This window comes from Mustelus asterias, chromosome 15 (genome assembly GCF_964213995.1).
Source record: "Mustelus asterias chromosome 15, sMusAst1.hap1.1, whole genome shotgun sequence".
In the NCBI taxonomy this organism is placed as follows: domain Eukaryota; kingdom Metazoa; phylum Chordata; class Chondrichthyes; order Carcharhiniformes; family Triakidae; genus Mustelus; species Mustelus asterias.
The window spans coordinates 84,955,904-84,971,286 of NC_135815.1; the positions used below are offsets into that span (position 1 = coordinate 84,955,904).

General features: G+C 53.4%; 1 protein-coding gene across 1 annotated transcript in view; it reads left to right on the forward strand.

The window, feature by feature from the left end:
• The first annotated feature begins 813 nt into the window (after positions 1 to 813).
• Positions 814 to 15,383, forward strand: part of adgb (androglobin) — a 287,462-nt gene continuing 272,892 nt past the window's right edge. The window contains exon 1 of the mRNA XM_078230490.1: positions 814 to 894. Within this exon, the coding sequence (XP_078086616.1) occupies positions 815 to 894 (80 nt within the window). The 5' untranslated portion in view covers position 814. The remainder of the gene's footprint in view (positions 895 to 15,383) is intronic.

A 15,383-nucleotide genomic window follows, 5' to 3' on the forward strand; every position in this document is an offset into this window, starting at 1 on the left:
GTATTTTGCTTTTAGCCCTGGAATCTTTTGTGGCCCCTCTGGTTTCTTCTCTGAACCTCTCCATCCCGCCCCCCCCAATTCTTCTGTTATATTAAGTGATTTATTTTGCAGGTTATTCCAATTAGGAATGCACAGTGCTGTATGTGCACAGCACAGTTGCTCAATGCATACATTGTTTTCTTGGCAAAAAATGTCTGAAGGTAGCCAAGTCCACCCTTAACATTGGTCCCTTTGGGAACCCATGATTCTCATGAAAGTTGTTTCACTTAAAGTTGTGATTTTCAGGGATGCAAACAGAGCTCAAAGTAAAGACTCACTGTGCAGAGGAGGTGAAGAGCTGGGATGAAGTGGGGAGTGTGTTGGGAGAAATGGGAGCCAAGCTGGTTTCATTTTGGGCACAGTAAGAAGTCTCACAACACCAGGTTAAAGTCCAACAGGTTTATTTGGTAGCAAATAAACCTGTTGGACTTTAACCTGGTGTTGTGAGACTTCTTCCTGTGCTTACCCCAGTCCAACGCCGGCATCTCCACTTCATTTTGGGCTGCAGTGTGGGCAGAATGTCCTACATCAGCCCTAATACCTGACCAGCATCTTCCCATAGTCACCAACAGCAGCAGACCCTTAGTCCCTCCGTGACGGACATCTCTCTCTCTCTGTCTCACTGCCTGTGTGTCACCCTGCCAACAGGGCAGTATGAGTCGGGCCGGCGCTAGGACCCAGCAGATCAGCGGGGCGCGCCGGCGCTAGGACCCAGCGTTACCCCAATGCTCGCGTCCCGTTGCCAGGGTAACGGCGGGGCTGCCGCTCGGGGAAGATGGCGAAAGTGGGCAAGAAGCGGGTGGACTCGACTCTGAAAGCCAGCCCGTCCCCCGTACAGCAGGTCACCGTGAAAGAGTGAGTGCCTGGGATCGCGATCTCCCAAACCCGCTAACACCCTCATCCCAAATATCCTCACCCCCAACCTCTCACCCTCAACCCGACCTAACCCCTCACCCCTCAGCTTCAACCCCAGACCTAACCCCTCATCTTCAACCCCAGACCTAACCCCTCACCTTCAACCCCAGACCTAACCCCTAACCCATCACCTTCAACCCCAGACCTAACCCCTCACCCCTCAGCTTCAACCCCAGACCTAACCCCTAACCCATCACCTTCAACCCCAGACCTAACCCCTCACCCCTCAGCTTCAACCCCAGACCTAACCCCTAACCCATCACCTTCAACCCCAGACCTAACCCCTCACCCATAACCTTCAACCCCAGACCTAACCCCTCACCCCTCAGCTTCAACCCCAGACCTAACCCCTCATCTTCAACCCCAGACCTAACCCCTCACCTTCAACCCCAGACCTAACCCCTAACCCATCACCTTCAACCCCAGACCTAACCCCTAACCCATCACCTTCAACCCCAGACCTAACCCATCACCTTCAACCCCAGACCTAAGTCCTCACCTTCAACCCCAGACCTAACCCCTAACCCCTCATCTTCAACCCCAGACCTAACCCCTCACCCATCAGCTTCAACCCCAGACCTAACCCCTCATCTTCAACCCCAGACCTAACCCCTCACCTTCAACCCCAGACCTAACCCCTAACCCATCACCTTCAACCCCAGACCGAACCCCTAACCTCTCACCTTCAACCCCAGACCTAACCCCTAACCCATCACCTTCAACCCCAGACCTAACCCCTAACCCATCACCTTCAACCCCAGACCTAACCCCTAACCCATCACCTTCAACCCCAGACCTAAGTCCTCACCTTCAACCCCAGACCTAACCCCTCATCTTCAACCCCAGACCTAACCCCTCACCCATCAGCTTCAACCCCAGACCTAACCCCTAACCCCTCACCCCTCACCTTCAACCCCAGACTGAACCCCTAACCCCTCACCTTCAACCCCAGACCGAACCCCTAACCCCTCACCTTCAACCCCAGACCTAACCCCTCACCTTCAACCCCAGACCTAACCCCTCACCTTCAACCCCAGACCTAACCCCTAACCCCTCATCTTCAACCGCAGACCTAACCCCTAACCTTCAACCCCAGACCTAACCCCTCATCTTCAACCCCAGACCTAACCTCCAACCCCTCAGCTTCAACCTCAGACCTAACCCCTCACCCATCACCTTCAACCCCAGACTTAACCTCCACCCCCTCACCCTCAAACGCAGACCTAACCCTCACCCTCAACCCCAGACCTAATCCCTAACCCCTCACCTTCAACCCAGACCTAACCGCTAACCCCTCACCTTCAACCCCAGACCTAACCCCTCACCCTCAACCCCAGACCTAACCCCTCACCCTCAACCCCAGACCTAACCCCTCACCCTCAACCCCAGACCTAACCCCTCACCCATCACCTTGAACCCCAGACCTAACCTCTAACCCCTCACGTTTAACTCCAGACCTAACCCCTCACCCATCACCTTCAACCCCAGTCCTAACCCTCAACCTCCTCACCCCCAACCTTCAACCCCAGTCCTAACCCTCAACCTCCCCACCCCTAACCCAATCCCAATCCTAACCCCTCACCCTCAACCCCAGTCCTAACCCCCCAACTTCCTCATGCCTAACCCCTTAACCCCAACCTCCTCTTACCCCAAACCTCCACACCTCTAAACTCTTCACTTCTCACCCCCAACCTCTAACCTCCTCAGCCCAATCCCCTGCACATTCAATCTCCCCACCTCCAATCCTCCCCTCACCCGAACATTCAGCCACTCTCACTCCAACCATTTGCCCTCTCATCCCCTCCTCATCTCTATTCTTTAAACCCCCGCATCCCAAACTTCCTCACCCCAACCTTAAACCCCTAACCCCCCTCACCCTGAACTTCAATGCCCTTCACCTGAACCTTAAGCCACTCTCACTCCAACCATTACCCCCTCACCCCTCCTCACCTCTACCCTTCAAATCCCCTCACCCCAAAGTGAACACTCTTCAACCCTAACCCCCCTCACCCTGATCTTCAATGCCCTTCACCTGAACCTTAAGCCACTCTCACTCCAACCATTACCCCTCACCCCTTCTCACCTCTATCCTTCAAATCTCCTCACCCCAAATCTTTACCCCACCCCATCCCTAAACTCTGACCCCCTCACACTGACCTGCAACCTCCTCGCCTACAGCCCCTCACCTCTACAGGGGTGAGGGGTGAGGGGCAGCATGGTAGCACAGTGGTTAGCACTGCTGCTTCACAGTTCCAGGAACCTGGGTTCGATTCCCGGCTTGGGTCACTGTCTGTGTGGAGTTTGCACATTCTCCTCGTGTCTGCGTGGGTTTCCTCCAGGTGCTCCGGTTTCCTCCCACAGTCCAAAGATGTGCGGGTTAGGTTGAAAATTGGCTAAAATTGCCCCTTAGTATCCTGAGATGCGCAGGTTAGAGGGATTAGTGGGTAAATATGTAGGGATATGGGGGTAGGGCCTGGGTGGGATTGTGGTCGGTGCAGACTCGATGGGCCGAAGGGCCTCTTTCTGTACTGTAGGGATTCTATGATTTCTATGATTTCTAAACTTCAACCACACACCATACTGCTCACCCCTAAATTTCAACCCCTTACCCCAAAATTTCAACTCCCTTCTTCCCCTCTCCCCTCCATCTTCCACCCCCACTTTCCACTGTTAGGAACTAGATCAGAAATTCAAAGGTACATTATAAAGTTAGCCTAGGCCCCAACGTTTTTTTGATTTTGGCATTGTGGCGAACATAAGGCATTTCTCTCCAGGTATGATTCAATTGATCCACCGGGAAGTTTTTTTTATCAAAACAAAGTTTATTTAAGAACACATTTAGAATTTAACAAAAATAATTAGCATAACTTTTACCAATCAAAATAATTAAACATGAAAAAGTATAATTCTTAACAGCTAGCAATCTCTATAGTTCCAATTTAAGCAATATCCCCATAGGCATACATCTTTTTTCAGAATCAATTAGCACCAAAACAGATATGCTCACTTGGATGGTTGATATCCAGCCTTTTAGCCCCTCTGGACAGATGCAGAAATACACCTGCCTTCTGACTCCCACACAAGAGTTTCACAAGAAAGATCTACTTAAAACAACAAAAACCCAGAGAAAGAGACCTGTTTTCTGGCAGGTCCCAGTCTTCAGAGAGACACAGAGCTATTTCTGCTCTTTACAGCTCCCAAGCAGCAACTGAGTGGGTTTCTCTGTATAAACCTAGTCCCACCCAGTTGTATGACCATACTTGTCAATCAACCTAATCAAGCCCCACTCTGCAAAACCTCAGGGGAAAACGCTGTAATAGTCTCGATTAAAACAAACATTTTAGCAATTAAGAGCAATTATGCTGCTGCAGTAACAACAGGGACTGCCATGTACAAACAAATTGGCACCAATACATAGAAGTGGCTAAAAAATCCTGCACAAGATACACGACACAAATACATTTCTTAAAGGCACACTATCACCACACCCCTCATTTCCCCTCCCCCTATTTCTCCGCTCAACCTCACCTTTTTCTCCTCTTCCTCCCTCTTTCCCCCTCCTTCCCCTACCCCCTCACCCCCTCCCTCCCTTCCCCCACTATCTCCTCCTCGTTCCCCTTACCATCTCCCCCTTCCCATTCTTCCCCTCTCCGTCTTCCCCATTCCCCTCTCGCACCCTCTGCCCCTCTTTGCCCCCTCTGCCCCTCTTTGCCCCCTCCACTCTTCATTGTCCTCCACTTTGCCCTGCCTCTTTGCCCCACATATCCCAGAAGCAGAGTGTAGCTGCTTGCAAATGCAGAGCCTTGCAAATGCCAAGGTGGGCTGAGTAAAGAGCCCACCTCGATGATTTATAAGCTGTTAGGCCCTGAAACCCTCACCTTTCATACCACCTGGTTCCCACCCTTCTTAGCCTCCCATGTCAATGTAAATCCACCTCTTAACATTCATGCTCCCTCCATGCTCTCTCATGCCCCTCATACCCCCATGTCACTTCTAGTGTCCATCATGGACAAACTTCAGCAATGTGTAGATGAAGAAAAAGTTAAACTTCTAACAATCTAATACAGCTCTCACTCCTACATACTTGGCAGTTAAAAAGCTACAATTTATGAAACCATAAAAAGTTCAGCTGTTCGGTCAGTTATAAAATCAAACTTCTATTCAGTACCTACATCAAAGACAGCTATTTTAACTGCCTCTTTAAATTGTCAATCAAATAGTGAACTCCAAACTCCCTGCTGAGATAAGTGCTTTTGTAGCTTTTGAAACTCAGCCAAACATTCAGAATGACCTCGGCTTAAAGACAGATCTAGGGAAATGTCAACAAGAGCTTCACTGAAACTGTGGCAGAGATGGTCATGATTTTTTCTAACCTTTACCAGATGGCCTGCCAGTCAAAACAGTTCAGGAGATTTTTTTTAAACTCTAAATTACATTCAGTTTTGTTTTGCTTTATTTCTAAAGGGCTGAGGATTTAAAACCTTGCAATCATGACACTTAAATAGACATTTCCTGCCCTTCATTAAAGCTTGCGTCTATTCCATGAATTTGTGAACCCACACGATGAGTGATGGCTCCAGAAACAGTGATAAAGTGGGGTTTGCTTGAACTCAGTTCTAATTTCAAATGACTCTCTGAGTTAGGGTCTCCTGCCTGTGTCATTCACACCCTATCCCCTTCCCTCTGCTGGCACAAAATGAGATCTGTCAGAAATGGGAGCAGAACTTATGCACTTGAGTCCACCTGCCATTCAAAGATCTTCTGAGTTGGCCAGACTCTAGAAAAATCCGCCTCTCGATCAGGATCAGATTGCTAGTTGTGTGCATTAAAACAAACAAGTTGGCTTGACACAGACTAACAATAAAGATCAAGTCATCCATATTGTATTTAGTTCATCTATCATTTAGCTACTGTCCCCTCTATAAAATATGCTTTTGATGATTCAATAAATGATGAAGGTACATAATCAGGAAATTTCAGTAAATGCAGTTTCCGATGTGATGAATTGATTGTAATAATTAGTTTCAAGACACTTTTTGGTTTAAAAAAATGGATTAAAATATTTCATTTAAAGGTATGTGGTACTCTAAACAATGTGTCCTGTTATCTACAAAATGAGCTGCTTGGTCCATATAGAATTGCCTTCTACAAGCCATTAACATGCTGGATGTGGGTTAAGGAGGTAGGGCTCACAAAAAGTGGCATTGAAATTGAGATCCCACCACAGATGGGAACTGGCAAGAACTGTTGTCAGCAAATTATCTTTTTATATGTGCTGCAGTGAAATCAATGCTGATCCAAACCCCACCACCGATTGGAAGGACATCAGGAATAGTTGCACAGGCGCTGTCAACCGCAGTGTGGGCCAAGTGCGCAGGTGCAACTGCCCCTGACTCCTTTCCAGAGGAGTTACAATGCAAAATATTTGGCAAGGTGGCACAGTGGTTAGCACTGCTGCCTCACACGTCAAGGACCCGGATTCGATTCCTGGCTTGGGTCACTGTCTGTGCAGACTCTGCACGTTCTCCCTGTGTCTGCGTGGGTTTCCTCCAGGTGCTCTGGTTTCCACCCACAGTCTGAAAGACGTGCTGGTTGGATACATTGGCCACGCTAAATTCTCCCTCAGTGTACCCAAGTGTACAGGCACCGGAGTGTGGCGACTGGGGGATTTTCACAGTAACTTCATTGCAGTGTTAATGTAAGCCTACTTGTGACACGAATAAACTTTAAACTTTCACTCTGGAATTCTACTGCCCCGCCTGCCACAGAATCGGAGCGGGCGAGGGGCAGACAATGGAAATGTCTGTTGACCTCGGGCAGGATTTTCCGGTCTTGGATCGAGCGAGGCCATAAAATCTTCTTAAATTTTAAACATTCAGAAATGCAAAAAAGTAGCTCCGATTCTGGCAAATGGAAGCAATGCAGAGCAAAGGTTGATAAAACAGGTAGGGCTGCAAATAGGGGGAAAGAAATTTGACAGGGATATCAAATCTGTTGCAATAACATGAGAAAAGAAGTGTGTTCAGGGGTAATGTGAACCTCTTGGGAATTGACAACAGTGTCATTGGCAATGAAAAGAATCTGGAAATATTGATTGATTACTTTTTGTATTTATGGTGGAGTAAAGGTTCGTCTGTCAGGCATCCTGAGGAAGCTGCTATTGAATCAAGGATAGGAGTTCATCAAAATTAATATAAATAACAATGTGAAGAAAATAATAATGGCACAATGGAGTGAGTGATGCTCAGCCCCATATAGGTTCAATTCCCTGGGTTTTAAAGTAAGTAGGTTAGAACATCAGAGATGTTCCAAAATTCACTCAATTTTGTTACTGTTCCATGAGATATGAAAATTACACACCTCTCCACTGTTTAAGGCATCTGACAGCGTGAAACCAGAGAATTATAGACCAGTTAGCCGCACATCTATTGTCGGGAAATTGCTGGTGTCTATAATTAAGGAGAGGGTAATTGAACACTTTGAAAACAGAAAACCACGTATTTAAATTTGCAGGTGACATAAAGAGTTGGCATTGTAAGCAGCGTAGATAGAGGCACAGTAATACAAAGAAATACTCACAGATTCAGTGAATTAGCAAAACAATGACAAATGGATTTCAATCTGGCAAATGTAAGGTCTATTTTGCAATTAAGAAGGATAGAACGCGGAACTTCCTAACTATTGAAAAATTAGAAACAGTCAAGATCTAAAGAGACTTGAGTATACAATCCCTCTGCCCTCCTTCTCCTCCCCCACCCCCTAGCTGCTCCCTCTTGGTCCTTGTCTCCTCCCCTCTCCCAAACTGTCTCCACCATCTCCTCAATCAATCTCTTTCTCTCTCTGGCCCAGCATACTCCGTCGTCCGCTTCCCGCACTCCTCCCTCCCCGCACGCACCCCTCCTCGCACTCCCCCCGACCCGCACTCCCCACTCTACCCACTCCCGCACTCCTCCCTCCCACACTCCTCCCTCCCGCACTCCCCCCTCCCACACTCCCCCTTCCCGCACTCACCCCTCTCGCACTGCCCCCTCCCGCACTCCCCCTTCCCACACTCCCCCCTCTCGCACTCCCCCCTCTCGCACTCCCCCCTCTCGCACTCCCCCCTCCCACGCTCTCCCCTTCCACACTCCCCCCACTCGCACTCCCCCCACCCGCACTCCCCCCTCTCGCACTCCCCCCCGCACTCCCCCCTCTCGCAGTCCCCCCTCCCGCATTCCCCCCTCCCCGCACTCCCCCTCCCACACTCCCCCCTCTCGCACTCCCCCCTCCCGCACTCCCCCCTTCCTGCACTCCCCCTCCCACACTCCCCCCTCTCGCACTCCTCCCTCCCGCACTCCCCACTCCCGCACTCCCCCCTCCCACACTCCCCCCTCCCTGCACTCCCCTTCCCACACTCCCCCCTCTCGCACTCCCCCCTCTCGCACTCCCCCCTCCCCGCACTCCCCTTCCCACACTCCCCCCTCTCGCACTCCTCCCTCCCGCACTCCTCCCTCCCGCACTCTCCACTCCCGCACTCCCCCCACCCGCACGCCCCGCTCCCGCACTCCCCGCTCCCGCACTCCCCACTCCCGCACTCCCCCCTCCCGCACACCACCCTCCCTCACTCCCCACTCCTGCATTCCGCCCTCCCGCATTCCCCCCTCCCGCATTCCCCCCTCCCGCACTCCCCCCTCTCGCACTCCCCCCTGCCTCACTCCCCACTCCTGCACTCCCCCCTCTCGCACACCCCCTCCCGCAGTCCCCACTCCCCCTTCCTGAAGTCCACCTTCCTGAACTCCCCCCTCCCGCACTCCCCCCTCCCGCACTCCCCCCTCCCGCACTCCCCCCTCCCGTACTCCCCCCTCCCGCTCTCCCCCCTCCCGCTCTCCCCCCTCCCGCTCTCCCCCCTCCCGCTCTCCCCCCTCCTGCGCTCCCCCCTCCTGCACTCCCCCCTCCCGCACTCCCCCCCCACACTACCCCCCCGCACTGCCCCCTCCCCACTCTACCCACTCCTGCACTCCCCCCTCGCGCACTCCCCCCCTCCCGCACTCCCCCCTCCCGCACTCCCCCCTCTCGCACTCCCCCCTCCCGCACTCCCCCTCCCGCACTGCCCCCTCCCAGACTGCCCCCTCCCGGACTGCCCCCTCCGGCACTGCCCCCTCCCAAACTGCCCCCTCTGGCACTCCCCCCTCCCACATTGCCCCCTGCCGCCCTCCCCCCTCTCGCGCTCCCCCTTCCCGCACTCCCCAGTCCTGCTCTCCCCCCTCCCGCACTCCCCCCTCCCGCACTCCCCCCTCCCGCACTCCCCCCTCCCGCGTTGACCCCTCCCACGCTGTCTCCTCCTGCGTTGCCCCCTCACGCACTGCCCCCTCCCGCGCTGCCCCCTCCCGCGCTGCCCCCTCCCGCGCTGCCCCCTCCCGCACTGCCCCCTCCCGCTCGCCCCACCACCCCCCCCCCCGCTCACCCACTCCCGCTCTCCCTCTCCCCCTCCAGCTCTCACCCCTACCCTCACGCTCCCCTCCACCCCCGGTTTCCCCCCTCCCATTTCACCCTTCCCACTTTCCCCCTCGCGCTGTCCCCCTCGCGCTGTCCCCCTCGCGCTGTCCCCCTCGCGCTGTCCCCCTCGCGCTGTCCCCCTCGCGCTGTCCCCCTCGCGCTGTCCCCCTCGCGCTGTCCCCCTCGCGCTGTCCCCCTCGCGCTGTCCCCCTCGCGCTGTCCCCCTCGCGCTGTCCCCCTCGCGCTGTCCCGCTCGCGCTGTCCCCCTCGCGCTGTCCCCCTCGCGCTGTCCCCCTCGCGCTGCCACCTCCCGCCGTCCCCTCCCGCCGTCCCCCTCCCGCCGCCCTCCTCCCGCCGTCCCCCTCCCGCCGCCCTCCTCCCGCTTTCCCCCCTCCCGCTTCCCCCCTCCCGCTCTCTCCCCCTCGCTCTCTCCCCCCTCGCTCTCTCCCCCTCGCTCTCTCCCCCTCGCTCTCTCCCCCCTCGCTCTCTCCCCCCTCGCTCTCTCCCCCCTCGCTCTGTCCCCCTCGCTCTCTCCCCCCTCGCTCTCTCCCCCCTCGCTCTCTCCCCCCTCGCTCTCTCCCCCCTCGCTCTCTCCCCCCTCGCTCTCTCCCCCCTCGCTCTCTCCCCCCTCGCTCTCTCCCCCCTCGCTCTCTCCCCCCTCGCTCTGTCCCCCTCGCTCTCTCCCCCCTCGCTCTCTCCCCCCTCGCTCTCTCCCCCCTCGCTCTCTCCTCCCTGGCTCTCTCCCCCCCCTCGCTCTCTCCCCCCTCGCTCTCTCCCCCCTCGCTCTCTCCCCCCTCGCTCTCTCCCCCCCTCGCTCTCTCCCCCCTCGCTCTCTCCCCCCTCGCTCTCTCCCCCCTCGCTCTCTCCCCCCTCGCTCTCTCCCCCCTCGCTCTCTCCCCCTTCGCTCTCTCCCCCCTCGCTCTCTCCCCCCTCGCTCTCTCTCCCCCTCGCTCTCTCCCCCTCGCTCTCTCCCCCCTCGCTCTCTCTCCCCCTCGCTCTCTCTCCCTCACTCTCTCCCCCCTTGCTCTCTCCCCCCTCGCTCTCTCCCCCCTCGCTCCCTCCCCCCAGGCTCTCCCTCCCCCCAGGCTCTCCCTCCCCCCAGGCTCTCCCTCCCCCCAGGCTCTCCCTCCCCCCAGGCTCTCCCTCCCCCCATGCTCTCCCTCCCCCCACGCTCTCCCTCCCCCCACGCTCTCCCTCCCCCCACGCTCTCCCTCCCCCCACGCTCTCCCTCCCCCCACGCTCTCCCTCCCCCCTCGCTCTCCCTCCCCCAACGCTCTTTCCTTCTCGTGATCACCCCCATGCTCTGTCACCCCTCTTGCACTCGCCCCACCTTGGGCTTGCCCTTTTCGCTCTCGCCCCTCTTGCGCTCATCCCCTCTTGTGCTCACACCTCATGCGCTCCCCCCTCCCCCTCCTCCTCACCTTCCCCCTCATGTGCTCTCCGCCCCCCCCCCCCCTTTTTTGCAGCACATTCATCCTGCCACTTGCTCCCCCAACCAGTTTACTTCACTGCTGTTCTGTCTCCCAGTCGTCTTGATCACAGGTGCTCTTGGCCTCCCATGTTGCCTCTCCTCCTGAACCCCATTCCACTCCTGCTACACTCTTCTCCCTCCTGTCTAGACCTGTCCTCTTCCTGTTCCCTGCTCATGGTTTTTCTCTGTTCTCCTCACTCCTTCTCCCCTCTTCTTCCACCTTTCTGTCCTTCTCTCCCTCCTTCGATCCATCACACTCTCTCAAGGCCCTCCCCTCCTCTTTCACCAACCCCACCCATTCTCCTGCCCTCCCCCACCACCCAATCCCCCTCCCTACCTCCTCTTCAACCTGCTTCCTCTTCCCTACCCCCTCGCCACTTCCCTCCCTTTGCTACTCTCTCTCCTCCCCCTCTCCTTCCCACTTCCATTCCCGCTCCCCTACCCCTCCACTCCTCTCTCCTTATAACCTCCCCTTCCTTCTCCCTCTCCTTCGCCTGCCTCTTTCCCTCCCCCCACCCCCTCCACTCCCTCACGCCCTCCACTCCGCCACCCCTCCACTCCCCCACCCCCTCCATTCCCCCCCACCACCTCCACTGCCCCCTCCACCCCCCACCCCCCTTCCTCTCCATCTCCCTCCCCCTCCCCATCCCCATTCTCCTCCCGTTCCCTTTTCTCTCCATCCCCCTCCCGGCCCCTCCCCTCCCCATTCCACTCCTGGCCCCTTCCCCTCTCCCTCATCCTCCACCTCCCCTTCTCCCCCCCCTCCTCTCCCCCTCCCCCTCCTCTCCCCCCTCCCTTTCCCCCTCCCCTCTCCCCCTCCCCCCTCTTCCCTACCTCTCCCACCCCTTCCCCACCTCTCCCACCCCTTCCCCCATTTCCAATTCCAAATAAAATACTTTAGAATAAGTTGTTCTCAGATGGTGCAGACTGACTAAAGCTATCCACAGTAGATAAGGAAATGCCAATAAATCAAACCAGGTTCAGCATGACATTATCAGGTCACACAGATGGAATATGCATTTCATGATAACATTTCAGAAATCATCATCTCACAATAATGATAAATCCTTAATTTTACTATTCATCCTGTCTTCATCTCAAAAACTTTAATAGGTCAGCAGATAATTACTTTTTTTTCAGTCAGCTGGAAGAGCGTTCACTGCTGTCTGTATTGGTGTCAGGGGAATGCCTAAAATAACTGCACTAGTTTCCACGACATGAAATATTTCTTTCATGGTTTCATTTGTTCTTCAGAGTGCCGTCCTTCACAGCACAGGGTTTGGAGGCCACATTACAGAATTGTGCTCAATCTTTTTTTTCACTGAGAAATGCCAAAATGAATCCGTGGGAGAAAGTTATGTTATATTTTGTCTGGGATCTGTACAGAATCGTTAGAAAAACACAGCTGCTTTTTGGTCCACCTGCAGCGAGGAATGATTTAAGGAGCTTGTACAAAAGCTCTGTTCATTTTGGTGTGACTTACACTGCATTCTGCACTCCAGCCCTCAATTTCATGTTGGGTGGGTGATTTACCGTGGCTGCTCTCCAACCTGTCCTGCCCCTCTTTAAATGTATGTTTTATAGGGGCTTGCCTCACAAGCAGAACAAATTTCCGAGAGTGACAGCACTTTCAATTAGCACACTTCGCCTGCCAGCGCTCCAGCCAGCCTGTGTGTCCTGATCTGGCGACAGAAACTTGTCAAGGAACGAACATGCTTCTGTTGCCAGCACTCTCTGACTTGTATCCTCCAGCTTCTTTTGTGTGAGGAATGTTGTGGAAATTGCAAGGGAGAAACATTCCTCGGGCCAAACGTTCCAGGGATGTAGATCTTCTGGACACAGCTATCTGTAACTCTCAGTCATTAATACGAGCCTGAACTTCTGCTCACCTTTCAGTGGGCTATGCAATCTTCGACAGCATTATCACTTCATCTGTGTCAAGTACTCATGAGCATGATTCCGTTTGGAGTCTTCTTTCTGAGAAATACCAAAATGAGTCTGCGTTAGAATCATAGAATCCATATAATCCCCACAGTGCAGAAGGAGGCCATTTGGCCCATCGAGCCTGCACCGACAACAATCCCACCCAGGCCCAATCCCCGCAAACCCACATATCTATCCCACTGATCCCCCTGACACTAAGGGGAAGTTTAGCATGGCCAATCCACTTAAGCTGCACATCTTTTGGACTGTGGGAGGAAACCGGAGCATCCGGAGGAAACCCACGCAGATATGGAGAGAATATGCAAACTCCACACAGACAGTGATCCAAGGCTGGAATTGAACACGGTCCCTGGCGCTGTGAGGCAGCAGTGCTAATCACTGTGCCACCGTGCCGCCCAAGAAGTTATGTTATATTTTGTATGGGATTTGTATGGAACCTTTAGAAAAACAGAGCTGCTTTCATGTGCTCCTGCAGTGAGGTATAATTTAAGGAGCTTGTCCAAAAGCTCTGTTCATTTTGGTGTGACTTTTGCTGCATTCTGCATTCTCCAGCCCTTCATTTCATGTTGGGTGGATGATTTACTGTAGCTGCTCTCAAGTTTTCAATAGGTCTGCTCAATCAATGAAAGGGTGTCCAAATCAACAGCATTGTAGCTCTCCTCTGAAGTACTTTGCAACCGCAGAATAGGTGTCATTAGCCATGATTTTGCTGGTAGCCTTTGTCCCCAAGGAGCCAACCCTGAATGTTCTGAGAGCCCTCAAAAATCTGTGGCACTTGCAAGCGGCACGGTGGCACAGTGGTTAGCACTGCTGCCTCACACCGCCAGGAACCCGGGTTCGATTCTGGCCTCGGATCACTGTCTGTGTGGAGTTTGCACATTCTCCCCGTGTCTGTGTGGGTTTCCTCCAGGTGCTCCGGTTTCCTCCCACAGTCCAAAGATGTGCAAGTTAGGTTGATTGGCCATGCTAAATTGACCCCAATGTCAGGGGGATTAGCAGGGTAAATATGTGGGGTTACAGGAATAGGGCCTGGGTGGAATTGTGGTCAGTGCAGACTCGATGGGCCAAATGGCCTCCTTCTGCCCTGTAGGGATTCTATGGTTCTATAATGAAAAAATATGAATCTTGGGAGCTTTCGGAGTGTCTCACACAAAACTGCATAATCTGCTTCTGGTGGTTGCAGACCAGCTGCATATTCAGAGTGGAGTTCTTTCCCATTGGTGAATTGTAATGGCTGTTCCTACAGAGCTCTTAAAGACAAGTGTGCAGTTGAAGTTTGCAATTATGGAGACCTAGAAATCACTGAAATTCCCACTGCTCTGGCAGCATGGCTGGCTTCATCTAGGGAGAACTGGACGTAATTGTGAGCCTTGCTAAAAGTGCACCAGTAACCTCTCTGATGCACCTAAGAACAAATGCTTGTGAGATCCCGCTGAGGTCCCCATGTAGAGACCCAGAACAAGCCACTGACAAAAATGTTCAGAGCAGCAGTTACTTTTGGAGCCACTGGCAATGAGTGGCCTCCCAGACCCTGCAGCACCAGCTTCTCCCAGAGAATATGGTAGATGTAAGTGACCACATCCCACAGTAAAGGCACCCACAGTACTGACTCTCACTCATCTGTGGGTATGCAAACATCTTTGGTACACCCTTCGTTGTGCCAAATGCCCATCTTGAATGGTTTCTGTTGGCCTCAACTTTGGGATCTTGAGTGCCTGCTGGCACTTGTTCATCAGCTTGAGACTCTTCCCTTTGCCCGACTTGATGACGACGGGCCCTTCTTCTCGTCAGTTGCTGGATTACCAGGATAAATGTAACATTGGCCGCTCCATCCAACATGAACTTGTGCTTGTCTCTGTCGAAACATTGAACAGATACATGGAAGAAGTAACAAGACAAGGGAGTATTTAATGAATGGCAGAACACTAGGAAGCTCATGGAACAGGTGGATCTTGGGGTACTTATTCACATATCCCTGAAGGCAGCAGAGCAGGCGAACAGGATAATTAAGAAGGCATATGGGACACTTGCTTTTATCAGTCGTGGCATAGAGTATAAGAGCAAGGAGGTAATGTTAGAGCTGTGCAGAACATTGGTAAAGCCACAGCTGGAGAATTGTGTGCAGCTTTGGTCACCTCACTATTGGAAGGATGTGATAGCATTAGGGGGTACAGAGGAGATTCACCAGGAAGTTGCCTGGGATGGAACATTTGAGCTATAAGGAGAGACTAAATAGACTTGGATTGTTTTCTCTAGAGCAAAGAAGGCTGAGGGGGGACATGATTGAGGTGCATAAGATTATGAGGGGTATGGACAGGGTGAGTAGGGAAGCAGCTGTGCCCCTTGGTTGAAGGGTCAATCATGAGAGGACGTAGTTTTAGGGTGAGGGACATGAGATTCAGAGGGGATTTAAGATTTTTTTTTTTGACCAGAGAATGGTGGGAGTCAGGAATGCTCTGCCTGGGAAGGCAGTGGAGGCCGGAAACGTTACAAGCTTTAAAAAGTATTTAAATTAGCACATTAAACATCATACCGTTCA